Here is a 14254-nt window from a genome sequence, read left to right as displayed (position 1 = left end):
ATTTCGTAACAGAACCCATAGAAATGGAAATTGGAGACCATCGCGAGATTTTAAACTTCATAGTAGCCCCTGGAATGGACCAACCTTTGGTACTAGGACTGTCGTGGTTGCGGAAATGGAACCCCCATATTAACTGGAGAACGGGAGTCTTACGGTTCCGCTCAAGAGCGTTAAAAGGAGGAAAAGGGGGTTCCAAGAAGAGTCAGACTATGGCCATGCTCCAAGATAAATGGGGGGCAATGGTTGAACGGATAGATGGGGAGGAAAGGATACCTAAGGAGTACTGGGACCTGCGGGAAGTCTTTAGTGAGAAAGCATCAGACGTTCTACCTCCCCATAGGCCTATTGATTGTGCCATCGACATCCTACCGGGGGTAAAACTTCCAAAACCAAAAGCTTACCCCATGACCCAAAAAGAATTGGGAGAACTGCGAAAGTTCATAGACAAAAACCTAGAGCGGGGCTTTATCCAACCAGCTAGGCCTCGCGTGGCGCACCTGTGATGTTCCGGGAAAAGAAAGATGGCTCATTTCGTCTTATAGTTGACTATAGAAATTTGAGCGGTGTGCGAAAACATATACCCCATGCCGCTCATGAAAGATATGTTAGCACACTTAGCGAAGGGAAGTTCTTCACCAAATTGGACCTCGAGAAGCTTACTACAGAGTCCGTATAAAGGAGGGGATGAATGGAAAACCGCTTTCAACTGTCCACTAGGGTGTTTCCAGTTTGAGTACTGCCTTTTGGTCTGCAGGGGCGCCTGCAGTTTTATGCAACTGATAAATGAAATACTCCATCAGCATTTGTTCAAAGGAGTTCTTGTCTACCTTGACGACATACTCATCTATACAGAAACTATGGAAGAACACATTAAACTAGTAAGAGCAGTTCTCAAAAGTTATTATCTGCTGAACTGTATTGCAAGCTATCCAAATGTGATTTCCATCAAACCAAAATAGACTACCTAGGATATCGCATCTCGGCTGATGGGTTAGAAATGGATCCAGGAAAAGTGAAAGCTGTTTTGGAATGGGCCCCCCCACGCACACGCAAACAGCTCCAAAGTTTTTTGGGATTTGCAAATTTCTATCGTCAATTCATCCCCTCCTTTGCTCAAATTGCTTTACCAATCACTAACCTCTTAAAAACTAAAGGAGACACGAAACCCAAACCATCATTACCCCTCGAATGGACAATGGAATGTCAAGCAGCATTTGAAAAATTGAAACGACTCTTTGCCGCCGAACCTATTTTAAAGCACCCTGACATGGATGTTCCTTTTGTAATACAAGCTGATGCAAGTGATGTAGCAGTCGGAGCCGTCTTGCTCCAAAACAATGCTGATGGTAATTTACAACCCTGTGCTTTCACTTCTCGAAAATTGACTGAAACTGAAAGACGATGGGCTATTTGGGAAAAAGAAGCGTTTGCAGTTCATTGGGCTCTACGGACATGGAGACAATTCTTAGAAGGTTCAAATCATCCTTTTGAAGTTTGGACTGATCACAAAAATCTGGAAGCGCTAAAGACTCCTAGAAAACTTTCGCCTAAACAAGCCCGTTGGACTCAATATTTTAACCGCTTTAATTTTACTTTACAGTATATTCCTGGAGGGAAAAACTTCTTAGCAGATGCTCTTTCACGTTTACCCCAATACAATTGCACTCGCTCCGAGGTGGTTCAACCAATACTTCCCGTGCAACAGTTGGCGGCCCCAGCAATAACTAGAAGCCACTCGAAAGCTGACCCCTCACTCCCAGATGAACTAACCAAATCGTTTAAAGAAGCTTTAAACACCGATGACTGGTACTTAACGCATTCCCATGAATGCACACTCCGTGATGGACTAGCTTGGATTGGAACAAAACTATATGTTCCTCTATCACTCAGAGAAACCATCCTACAACGATGCCATGATGCCAAGATGGCAGGGCATTTTGGATTTGTGAAAACTTTGCATCTTCTTAAAAGACAATTTTGGTGGCCAAGTCTTAAAAAAGACATTCAAGCATATGTGGCAAGTTGCCCGGTCTGTGCATCATCCAAAAGACCTCCGGGAAAACCTCCTGGACTACTACAAACGGTAGCCAGACCAGGAACCCCATGGAAAGAAATATCCATGGATTTCATAGTGGAATTACCTGAAAGTTCCGGCAATACTGTTATATGGGTAGTGACTGACCTTTTCTCCAAACAAGTCCATTTTATTCCATGTTCAAAATACCCTCCTCAAAGACTCTAGCAAAGTTGTTTGTACAACACATCTATAGACTTCACGGAGTGCCTGATCGCATCATTTCAGATCGAGGAGTTCAATTCACTTCTAAATTTTGGAAAGAATTTTACGCCCCATTGGTTCCGCCCAAGGATTAAGCTCCTCCCATCATCCTCAAACTAATGGAAGCTGTGAACGTTCGAACTCTGTACTAGAACAATATCTCCGATGTTATGTTAACTACCAGCAAGATAATTGGGCTGATCTCTTACCTTTTGCTGAAGTTGCCTACAACAACTCAATTCATAGTAGCACGGATTTACTCCCTTTAAAATAGCTTCAGGCCAAGATTTTGTTCCTATCTCGGAACTCCCACAGGAAGAAACTACTGTTTCCTCTTTATCAGAATGGATAGATCAAATACAAAGCACATGGAAAATGACTCGCAAGGCGATCGACGACGCTCACCGTGCGCATAAAAAACAAGCAGATAAAAAAAGGTCCCCTGAGAGCAAATATCAAGTGGGCGATAAAGTTTATCTTTCCACCAAATATCTTCAAACCACTCAGAAATCTAAGAAACTTGGACCCAAATATGTGGGACCTTTCCCAATAGTAAAAATCATCAACCCCGTGACGGTACAACTAGATTTACCAAAAACACTTAGAAGAATCCACCCCGTTTTCCATGTCAGTTTGCTGAAACCTGAACACACATCTACTTTCCGTCCTAACCATACACCCCCTCCTATACCAATTCTCATAGAGGGAGAACAACACTTTGAAATAAAAGAAATTTTGGATTCAAGAAAACATAGAAATAAAATTCAATATCTTATTTCTTGGAAACACTTCCCGTTATCCCAAGCTGAATGGGTGAACAAAGAAGATGTTCATGCCTCGGAAAAATAGCACAATTCTATAAAAATATCCTGACAAACCCTAACTTCTCTTTTTCTTTCTAGGACTGACGTCCTTGTTGCAGGAGGGCGAATGTCAGCCTCCACTCCACTCTTCATTTACTTTTAAATGATTATATCAGTAGATAGAATGTAAAATGTTTATTTCTGTATTATAAACTTTAGGATCATGAGGTGAATCATACCACCGTCCGGGTAAGGGAAAGGAGCTTATTATTAGTGTCGGCTGACATAACTGGGAGGAGGGGTGATTAATGATTGAGTGTTATCAGCGCGCGCTTTCCTAACCGACACTGCATTCCTGAGTTGACTGACATCCAGAGACTTGTGGAAGAAGATTACCACGAGGGGCCGTGAAGGAGTTGGCATTGGACCAGACCAGCCTGACCTCCTGGAGGAGGAGGGACAATTGGGGGGATATGATATGTTTGCCATATTTTGTCTCAGTTCCAGCTTTGCTTGGCTGCTAACCAGACTGTAAAAGTAAAAGTACTTGTTTCCAATCCAAATGGAGTCAAGGTGAATTCTTTCCTATTTGCCGTCGGGGGTAGCCTGACACTCAGTCTGGATGTCTGTCCTACAGGTGGGAAAATACAGAAACCGGTAGCAGCACTGCCCTCTTGTGGTTAAAGAAAGTTTACACACACTCACTTCCAGAAGGATTCTTTGCCTTTTGCTTCAACATCTACAGTTTTCACTACACAAGCCCAGCCAGGGGTTGAACCTGCAGACAGATGGGTCAGAAGCCGCCATCTCCACTCCAGGAATTCTCTGGATTTGCACTCTCTGGCTGGCCTGCCTTTGGACAACAGTTTTGGAGTATTTGTGCTGCTAATCCCCTCCCTCTCTTTAACCCCTGGGGAGAAGAACCCCACAGTCTGGCCTGGTAGACCCCAAAAAATCAAGAGGTCTAAAAATGCAGCAACTTCTCCCACATTGCCTCCTCAATGGTGGTGTGACCTTGCAATATGTGGGATGGAAAAACTTGCCTCCTTCCCCTAGGAGTGGCATGTAGCAATGACAAATGACATATGATATGATATATTTAAAAACTTGAAGGAGTTTCTGCTGTTCTTAATCACTGCTGGAGAAGACAAGCCCAGAATCACAGCCAGTATTTTTGACAATAATCTCCCTTAAATTTTACAGGAAAGCGAGACTTGAGAGGCAGACTGTGAGAGGAGATACCACCTTGTTATGGTTGGAGGTACTGAGAGGGAAGAGGGTCAAAAGGGCACCTCACCAAATGGAGCATGTGCCAAGAACATTAAATGAATCAAGAATCACAAGTACAAGATCATTTAATGACCCCTATTAAAATAAAGCTTAAAATCCTTATCAACCAATCAGAAGAGAGCTAGAAGGGACCATGGAGGTCTTCTAGAATAGTCCCCTGCTATACCATGTCAGACAGGTGCTGTCGAATCTCTTCTTAAAAACCTCTAACTTCTGGAGGCAAACTCTAACTTCTGGAGGCAAACTGCAACCACAATCCCTGGAATCAAAAGCCTAATCCACTGTCACTTTGACTTGGTTATAGCTTTCCGAGAACATCCAGACCTGTTATGGAGGCTCTATTGGGATGGAAAACCCCAGATTCCCAGCCTTCCTCCTTCCTCTCTCAGGACCGGACCTGAGCAAGGAGGACCAAAGGAAGGTTGTTGACACCCTCATTAGGGCTGTGATTCAGATGGCAGGAGAGGCAGGAATCCTCTTATCTGGGAAGAAGACGCTTATCTTGCAGCCTTTGAGATGAGTCAAGCAGACCTGCCCATTCTTCCTCCAAACATACTGACAAACAGCAGGTCCTACATCCCAGGACAAAAGTCGGTTTCGTAGTCCCCTCTTCAGTTTAATCCTGAAATCTGTCCCTGAGCCAAGATGAAAAGCGGTTCTGCAACCTGGGTGCCTGGCTAGTCCCGCCACTGTGATCAGCCAAGCCTGGTACTTGGGAGAGTCAGCCTGAAGCACAGCACGGCTTCCAGGGCTCCAAACTGGACTGGTCTTGTATCCCAAAAAGTCCCTTAATTGCAGCAGTGCAGCCTGCAGGCAGGGGCCGTTATAGACCGCTTGAGGGAGAGGCCGGCTCGGTGTCTTGCGGGTCTCCGGTGCGGGGCTTTCCTCCTCTTCCTCCTCCTCCTCCAGCCGCCGCCTGATTCAAGAGACCTTCGCCTGAGCCCCGCAGGGAAACCGCCGAGCGCGAGTCCGAGGCGCGCGGGGGAGTCGGCGGCGGTCCGGGCGGTCCTAGCTCGTCCTCCGCGGGGCCCTCGAAGCGGCGCAGGAAGCCCAGGTAGGCGGCCCTCTGCGCGGCGGCTGCTGGGACGAAGTGGCCGCCGTCGTGGGCCAGCAGGGCGGGGCGGGCGAAGCGCTCGGCCAGCGCCCGGCTCTCCGCCGCCGGGATGACGCGGTCGTCTCGCCCGAAGACGTGCAGGCTGGGCACCCGCAGAGCCCCCGCCGCCGCCCCCGCCGCCTCGGCCACGGGGAAGCCGGCCACCAGCAGGACGAAGCCGAAGGGGAAGCGCCCGTCCCCGCGCTCCCGCAGCGCGCACAGCAGCCCGGCCAGCGCCGCGCCCTGGCTGAACCCCAGCAGGCCGTCCACCGGGCCAAGCTCCGCCAGCGCCGCCGCCACCGCCCGCAGCGCCGCCTCGGGCTCAGGCCGGGCCGCCGCCTCCGGCCACCACCCGCGCGGGCCGCCGCCGCCGCCGCCCTCGGGCCCCGGCTGCTCCTCGGCGGGCAGGCGGTGCGGCGCGTCCAGGTAAAGGAGCCGGGCGCGGCCTCGCAGGGCCTTTCGCAGCGCGCCGGTCCGGGCACGGAACCGCTCGGCGTTCTGGCCGTAGCCGTGGAGACAGAGCAGCCGCAGCTCCCCTCCGCGCGGCGGCGCAGCCATCACCTTCCGGGTCGCGCGACGGAAGCCCCGCGCGATTTTCTGCCCGGCAACCGCGCGAGGAGACGGGCAGCCAATCCGAGTCCCTTCTCTGGAAGGACGCCTGCGCCGGAGCGTGCGCATGCGCGACTCGCCGGTCCGCATGTCGCTTCTGCAACCTGGCGCCCCCGGTCCCGTATTGCGGCCCTATTCTGGCTCCCGGTACGCGGACCGGCTGAGGATGATGGGCGTGGTGGTCGTCCTTAGGGAAGACCCTGCGCTGATCGCGGACGCCTCCCTCCCGCTTTTCCTCTGGCAGGCACGCGAGACAACTGGGGAAGGCGGCCAGCTCCGGTTCCCTCCCTCCTGGCTCTGCATGGGCCGGCCCAGCGCCTCCCTCGGCACCCGCCCCGCGAAGCCGGCCAGCCCGAATAACGGACGCGTGACTCAAGGGCAAAACAGGAGGGGAAGAGGCTCCCCCCGCCCCCCCCCTTATCTGCTGTGAGAGGAGAGGGACTAGCAAGAAACAGCGCCCCCACCCCCCGCGGTGATGCCCACTGGCCCCGCACCAGGCCTGCACCCATTGCAGCCATTCCGCGTTTGGAGGAGGCAATGCAACCAGGGCCCCATGGAAGGAGTCCCAGCTCTCTAAGGGGGAGGCCTGTCTTCTCCCCCCAGCAGGACCAGGCAAGGTCTGCTGTCCCTGCACTGCACTGGGTTTGGTGGAGCTGACTTGTGGTGGTGGTTCCTCTTTGGTGTCTCTGTTGGTCCCTGGGGTTTGCCTGGACTGGTCCCTGTGGTTTTCTTGCCAAGGTTTTTCAAAACTGGCTTGCCATTGCCTTCTTCCTAGAGCCGAGAGAAAGTGATTGGCCCAAGGTCACCCAGAGGGCTCCGGACTGAGAATCTCCATAAACATTCAGCTGCCTGGAGAGGAACTCCTTAACCCTAGCCTCAATACTGAAATGGGAGCTGGATTAACCCAGGCATGTTTGGATCTTCCCAAAATCTCAAAAACTTCAACCAAAAACTATCTACCATTGACCTCACCCCATTCCTAAGAGGTCTGTACGGGGCGTGCATAAGAGCACAAATGTGCCTACCTTTCCTGTCCTATTGTTTTCCTTCGTTATATCCAATTAATATAGTTATTATATTCATATATATGCTTATATATTGTATAATTATTTCATACTTATGCTTATATATACCGTGTGACAAAAATAAATAAAATAAAATAAAAAATAAATCAAAGAGGAGTAGACTCTTTTGTGGCCTTCCCACGGCTCCAAACCCCTGCCCCCAATCTAGTTAATGGGAAAGAGATAATGTGTGGCTGGACACAAAGAGGCACAAGGATGGGATAACAAAAATAGGTTAATATAACCAGACATTCCTCCAGTCTGTCGTGTCCAGAGCATTCCCTAGATTGCAAAAGGAGCTTCTCTTCAGGCTGAGAAAAGGGCCTGGGACACTGGATCAGTGGAGGGCAACCTCCCTCGGTGTTTGTACTTTAAAGACAAATTCCTTGTGTGTCCAATCACACTTGGCCAATAAAATTCTATTCTATTCTATTCTATTCTATTCTATTCTAAAAAGTTACCTTTTTTGCTTCAGAAAGCACCCTTGGCAAAAAGCATCTGATGCTGGCTCAGATTTGTTTCCCTGCTGAGGCCAGAGAACTGAAATCGAGACATTTCCGGGTTATCATCCCTTTTAACTCCTTAACAATGCATCACCAGTTTTGATTTGATAGCAATGATGACAAGTCTTATTCAGGCATGTCAACAACAGCAATAGCATTTTGGCTTAGGAACCCCTTCACAGTGCTTTACGGTGCTCTCTGAGCAGTTTACAATGTCAGCATTATTTGCATGTTGCCTTCAACAATCTGGGTCCTCATTTTACCGACCTCAGAAGGATGGAAGGCTGAATCAACCTCGAGCCTGTCAGGATCGAACTCCTGGCTGTGGGCACAGTCAGCCTGCAATGCTACCTTCTAACCACTGCGCCATAAAAAAGCAGAGCGGAAGGCAGAAACGTTTTGTCCCAAGGATGCCTCTGATACCAACTGGCATGGATGGATACGAGGACTTCTTGCACTCCCAGATACCATCTGATTGTGGGGGCTCTTCTCTCCACCCCCACCCCCCAGGCACACCTACCCTTTCTGCCTATTGCTGCCAGGCCTTCCTCGCCACATAGCTTCAGGTACCTGTGCTTAGTCACTAATATTATTAGTTGAAATATTCAGTTTCATTGTCTCTGGCAAAGCCCCAGTTCTCTTCAATAATTACTCCAGCAAAGGTACTTCTGATTCTCCAGCTTCTGAACCCCAAAAGTCGGTGGTTGCAGGAAGGCCCGAAGGCAAAACCAGGCCTCCCAAAGAGCTGGCAGTGGAATGCAGCCTCCTCCTATCCAAAGTTTGCAAACAGTGCTTTTTTTCCACTGGAACAGGGTGGGTGGGATGGGGGAATCGCCCCAAAGTGTCTTGGCCCCTATTGCTGCTGCTTCTCCTCCACGCACTGCCCGGGACCAATCTGAGTTCCCGACTCCATTCCGAGGTTTGATGGCGCCTCCTCCTCCTCCGTCTCCTGCTGGCAGGAGCAGCTCTTCAGGGCTTCTTTCCCAAGTGGGAGCACAGATTTGGCCAGGTTCACCTGGAAAGCAGGAAACCGCAAAATGAGGGTGGATTAATGGCGTCATTGGCACAATGCCCCGTCATCGCCAGAGGGGGACTTCCAAGAGCTATTGTGACTGATCAATCAGGACCAGAGGTTTTGCAGCCCCTCAGCATATCAGGCCAGAGGGCCTCAGGCAAACAAGCTGCCATCAGTCAGTCACCCTTTGGTTAGGGGCTCAGCCAGTAAGACCTACTGCCTGTTCCCCAGATAACCAGTGCCAAGTGGCATGGGAGCACAACACGGAGCTCACTAGGGAAAGCCTCCTGCCCCCAATCCCCACTGGCCAAACCAACAGCCCCAGACAGTGTGCCGCAATCTCTCTCTCGGCTGAACGGCTGTGGCCATAACCCGGGCCCGGATCCCTGCAAGGCCTTCTCTGCTGGGCATATCAGCCCACGCTCCAGGCAAGGAGCCCCCTCTCGAAGCCAGCCTTAAGCAAAGTCCCCGGGCAGGGTGGGGGTGGGGTGAGGGCACAGGTAAACTGAGCAAATGAAGAGGCCTCCCCTGATTTGGGGCAGAATAACTCAGGCATTGCATGTGAGGCAATTCAACAGCAGTGCCAGGCAGATGCCCCAGCCGAGTTTCCTCTCCTGCCCAGCCTCAATGGAGAAACAGCTGCCAGTCAATGCCATTAACAGACAGCATATTGCTGAAGCTCTTCCTAGCCACGATCTGGGTCTCCTCTGAACCCAACTCTTTCAAAATGTGCCTCTCGGTCTTCTGGAAGAGACGCTAAAGCTGCCCAACATCACCCAGGGAGAAGCATGCTAGAGGCCTTTCCAAGCAGCCCTACAGAGAGGCTGCAGGGTCAGCAGGGGGGTTGCAAGAAGTTTAGCAATCCCCCCGCTTGCTGTAGCCCACTCCCACACTATGGCTCCAGTCCTCTGGCAGGCAAAGCTCAGTTGATCTGCCAGCAACACCCAATTGATCTGCGCCCTGAGTTAAAACAGGCAGAAACTGCCAATCTTGCCCCAGCTACCTATTGGCAAAATGGCGGCGGGGGGGGGGAGATTTCTGTCTGTCTATCTGTCTGTCTCTTTTTACTTCTATGATTTCTTTGGACTAGATCCCCTTCATTCTTCTTTACCCACTTACAGATAACATAGTCACGTAGATAAATGGAGCACTTTCTTCACCATAAATCCCATGCAAGTTCTTTCATTCAATTAAAAATATTTCTGTGCCTTATTTCTCCTTAGCCCATACATTTCTTCTTTGCAAAGCTAGATAATTTTCCACACACTGTCAAAACCGAAGAAGTGCCGAAGAAGCCAACCATCAAGGAAGTGAATGACTACAGACCAGTTGCTTTAACATCTGTAGTCATGAAAACCTTTGAAAGGCTAGTGCTTTCCTATCTGAAAACCATCACAGATCCGCTATTAGGCCCCTTGCAATTTGCATACCGAGCAAATAGATCAACAGATGATGCTGTTATTATGGCTCTGCACTACATCCTACAACATCTTGAGTCTCCAAAGACCTATGCAAGGGTCCTTTTTGTAGACTTTAGTTCAGCATTCAATACCATCATTCCAGACATTCTTCTAACTAAGCTAAACCAGCTACAGGTACCGGAACAGACTTGTAAGTGGATCACAAGCTTCCTAACAAACAGGAAGCAGCAGGTGAAGCTAAGCAAGATCACATCAAATACCTGTACAATTAGCACAGGGGCCCCCCAAGGCTGTGTGCTCTCCCCACTTCTCTTCTCTCTGTATACCAATGACTGCATCTCCAATGATCCATCTGTTAAGCTACTGAAGTTCGCAGATGACACAACAGTGATTGGTCTCATTCGAGACAATGACGAATCCGATATAGACGAGAGGTCGAACGACTAGCCTTGTGGTGCAACCAAAACAATCTGGAACTGAACACACTCAAAACCGTAGAAATGGTGGTAGACTTTAGGAAAACCCTTCCATACTTCCACCTCTCACAATACTTGACAACACAGTATCAACAGTAGAAACCTTCAAATTTCTGGTTCTATCATATCGCAAGATCTCAAATGGACAGCTAACATCAAAACATCATTAAAAAGGACAACAAAGAATGTTCTTTCTGCGCCAACTCAGTAAGCTCAAACTGCCCAAGGAGCTGCTGATCCAATTCTACAGAGGAATTATTGAGTCTGTCATTTGCACCTCTATAACTGTCTGGTTCGGTTCTGCAACCCAACAAGAAAAACACAGACTTCAGAGGATAATTAGAACTGCAGAAAAAATAATTGCTACCAACCTGCCTTCCATTGAGGACCTGTATACTGCACGAATCAAGAAGAGGGCCGTGAAAATATTTGCAGATCCCTCGCATCCTGGACATAAACTGTTTCAACTCCTACCCTCAAAACGACGCTATAGAGCACTGCACACCAGAACAACTAGACACAAGAACAGTTTTTTCCCGAAGGCCATCACTCTGCTAAACAAATAATTCCATCAACACTGTCAGACTATTTACTGAATCTGCACTACTATTAATCGTTTCATAATTCCCATCACCAATCTCTTTCCACTTATGACTGTATGACTATAACTTGTTGCTGGCAATCCTTATGATTTATATTGATATATTGACCATCAGTTGTGTTGTAAATGTTGTACCTTGATGAACGTATCTTTTCTTTTATGTACACTGAGAGCATATGCACCAAGACAAATTCCTTGTGTGTCCAATCACACTTGGTCAATAAAAAAAAATTCTATTCTAAACAACACAGCAGCAACAACTTCCCAAATGGAGTATGACATGTTGTTTAGGGGCAACAACTGCTTTTGTGTGTAGCATATATTTATAATTCAGTGGACCATTCAGAAACTGATCAGTAATTTCATCCAAAATTCCCCTGCTAGCTGGGAAATTCTGGGAGTTGAAGTCCACAGGTCTTAAAGTTGCCAAGGTTAGATATCCCTGGGCTAAATTCTGGAAAACCTTCAGCAAATGACATGGCCTGCAGCACCCAGAAGTAGCCGGTGGAATACAGAAAGTGATGTTACGGTAGGCAGAATAGGATCTGCCCCAAAGGTTACAACTCATACAAAATACAGCCTGGTGAGACTCCATATTGTGATGCACACAACTGGGACAACCGAGTGGCAGAAGCTGGTTCTCTCTTCTTCAGGTTACATCCACCGAAGAGCCAGTCTTCCTGGCATTGTCCCAGAAAAGCACCAAGCAGGGCGCATAGAGAGAGTCCATCTAAGGTTTACCACTGCAGATGCCCTCTGGAGCCGGGTATCCGGGCTCTCTGGAGCCAAAAGGACCATGCAGGGCCTGCCAGTGATGGAGGGAGCAGGGATGTGCCAAGGGGCAGCTGAGGAATGCTGGGAGTTGAAATCCACATGACTTAAGAGCTGTTGGAGTTGGCTTTAGTGAGTCACTGAGGCATGTCAGTAGTGAGGACTAGATTCAGCAGTCCATCTCCATTTAAAAGACAAAAGCCACTCTTTTGAAGACAGAAAAGTCCACATTTTGGACCGAGAGGACTGCTGGTTTGCAAGAGGGGTCCAAGAGGTCATTTATGCCCAAATCGAACAGCCCTCCCTCAACAGAGGGGGATGGAGGGATGCGACATCATCCATCTCCAGTCTACAACATGGTCGTTTCAGCAGTTCCAAGAAGGCTCCATACCCATTTGCACCACTCGGGTGACCCTGAAGACACAAATACACCTCCAGGTGGCCTCAATGACTTACTAAAAGGATGCAAATTACCAGCTGTCTGCAAGGAGTATAAATCCTTCCCTTCCCCACCATCCAGTCAGAGCTGAAGAAGCTTCTTGGATGAGAAGCAAAATGTCTTCAAAGAAAAACCAGAAAGTCCAGTTGCCTCTTGAAAAACTCCCACCTTTGGGACAATCTCAGTAGTGAGATTAGCAGGGCATGGAGGTCGGCCCTCAGTCTCCCACTGGTGAAGCTGGTGCCAATCAAAGGAGCCGCCATTTATCTGCCATGAGGTAATTAATACAATTAAGGTAACTATAGCTCAGCCCACCTTGTATGGTGGCTGTCTGGACTGATCTATTATTTTCTGAAATATTTTCCCTCTGTACAACATGAAATAAAGGCAGACCTGTCCAAAATATAACGCCTAGTTCAGACACTGACTTCTCATACTCGGATCAAGAGATTTAAAAAATTACCTATCTTGAGAGACGGCAATAATAAATAATACTTAAGTATTATTTTAAAAGTTTAGGAGCCTGCAGCTCTGGCTTCAAAATAACTGCATTATTGTTGTTTTTCATTTCTTTTTTCATGTACCCAAAAAGAATTTGGCAAAGGAAGGCGAGCATGCTATTAATTGTCATTAAATTATGGGACCAAATGTGCAGTGGAAGTTAACCCCCCCCACAAATCCCTATAACAGGCAAATTTTGGATGGTGGAAGCCCCTTCCCTTTGGAGCAGGACACGGCTGCCCTTACTGAACAGGAGGTCATCTTGTGCCAGCAGTGTGGTACATCTGCTAAAAAGGACGATGCCATTCCCGAGGGCATAAAGATGTTCATAGAGGGTAATTGTCCCCCTGAAGCAGATCCTATTTGTGGGGCGGTTATGGGCTCCCCAGTTCAGAACAGACAGTAACAACCAGGAGCAGACGGAGAGAAGGGCTACATTAATGGGCAGAGGATCTGGCAACCAAGTCTTCCAGGAAAGAGATCCAGCTATCTGCAGAAGAGATTTGGGGGGGAGGAGTGTCCTGACCCAGAAGAGAATTTATCTTGCCCCAGAGAGCAGAACCAGACCACAAGGAAGAAGGCTCAGCTGAGGTTAGCCCATGGAACAGCCTGAAGTGGCACTTCTCCTTTGAGGAGGTGAGATGGTCCTCCGTCACTGAGCAGGGAGGTTCAAGGTCCCTCGGTCCCTTTGAAGTCCAGGATGTGTCTGTGTGCCCAGGGTGGCCATGCCCCATTCTCCGAATGAGTGCCAGACCAGAGCTTACCTCTTTGGTCCTGCCCCCCTTCTGGGGCTGGTGGCTGGGGTGGTTCACCGTCCACGGTCCTAGAGACTGACCGGCGTAGAAGTCCATAGGATAGATCTCCTGCCATTTGATCTGCTGCAGAGCCACCGCAGCCTGTGACGGGGGGAGAGGATGGGTTGGAGCAATCAGGGTCCTGGCATCAGCTTCCCCCACCTGGGGGCCAGAAGAGGCTGGATGTCTGTCCCTCCCTCCCCCTTATAAATTGCATCCCGCCACAAGTGTCCAGTTCTGAGGGGAGGGATCCCTGGCTACCGTGAACCCTTTCCAATTCCCCCCCAGCCCTCTCCTTCCCTCAACCGCCATGCCCCCCGCTTTACCTCATAAGGTGTCAGCAGTGGCTTTTCAAAGGCCTCCCCCCAGTCGATGGAGAGGCGGGGACACGCCACTTGCACCCAGCTGCGTGGAGAAAGAAAATGGGGGGTCACCTGCGAGACAGACTTGGTCCAGTTCCTGCCCCCAGTTTAGGAGGGCCAGGACGGCCCCGATGGAACTGGGCAGCACCAGGGAAAGAGATAACGAAAGCAAAGCGATCTCACTGTATTTAAGAAAACAAAGACAACGCCCTCCCCCCAAAAAAAGCCTGGGAT

At 49.2% G+C, this 14254-nt stretch overlaps 2 protein-coding genes across 2 annotated transcripts in view; both read right to left on the bottom strand.

Annotated features, from left to right (window-relative positions):
* Positions 1 to 4418: 4418 nt before the first annotated feature.
* Positions 4419 to 6479, bottom strand: OVCA2 (OVCA2 serine hydrolase domain containing). Its single transcript, XM_058163907.1, has one exon. The coding sequence runs from the start codon at positions 6161 to 6163 to the stop codon at positions 5195 to 5197; it is 969 nt and encodes a 322-aa protein (XP_058019890.1). The 5' UTR covers positions 6164 to 6479; the 3' UTR covers positions 4419 to 5194.
* Positions 6480 to 6539: 60 nt separating this feature from the next.
* DPH1 (diphthamide biosynthesis 1) overlaps positions 6540 to 14254 on the bottom strand; it is a 43438-nt gene continuing 35723 nt past the window's right edge. The window contains exons 10-12 of the mRNA XM_058163906.1: positions 13985 to 14063; positions 13629 to 13760; positions 6540 to 8655 (exon numbers count right to left, since the gene is read on the bottom strand). Of these exons, the coding sequence (XP_058019889.1) occupies positions 8494 to 8655; positions 13629 to 13760; positions 13985 to 14063 (373 nt within the window). The 3' untranslated portion in view covers positions 6540 to 8493. The remainder of the gene's footprint in view (positions 8656 to 13628; positions 13761 to 13984; positions 14064 to 14254) is intronic.

The sequence above is a fragment of the Ahaetulla prasina genome, chromosome 1, assembly GCF_028640845.1.
Source record: "Ahaetulla prasina isolate Xishuangbanna chromosome 1, ASM2864084v1, whole genome shotgun sequence".
In the NCBI taxonomy this organism is placed as follows: Eukaryota; Metazoa; Chordata; class Lepidosauria; order Squamata; family Colubridae; genus Ahaetulla; species Ahaetulla prasina.
This window is presented reverse-complemented; position numbering and strand designations above follow the sequence as displayed.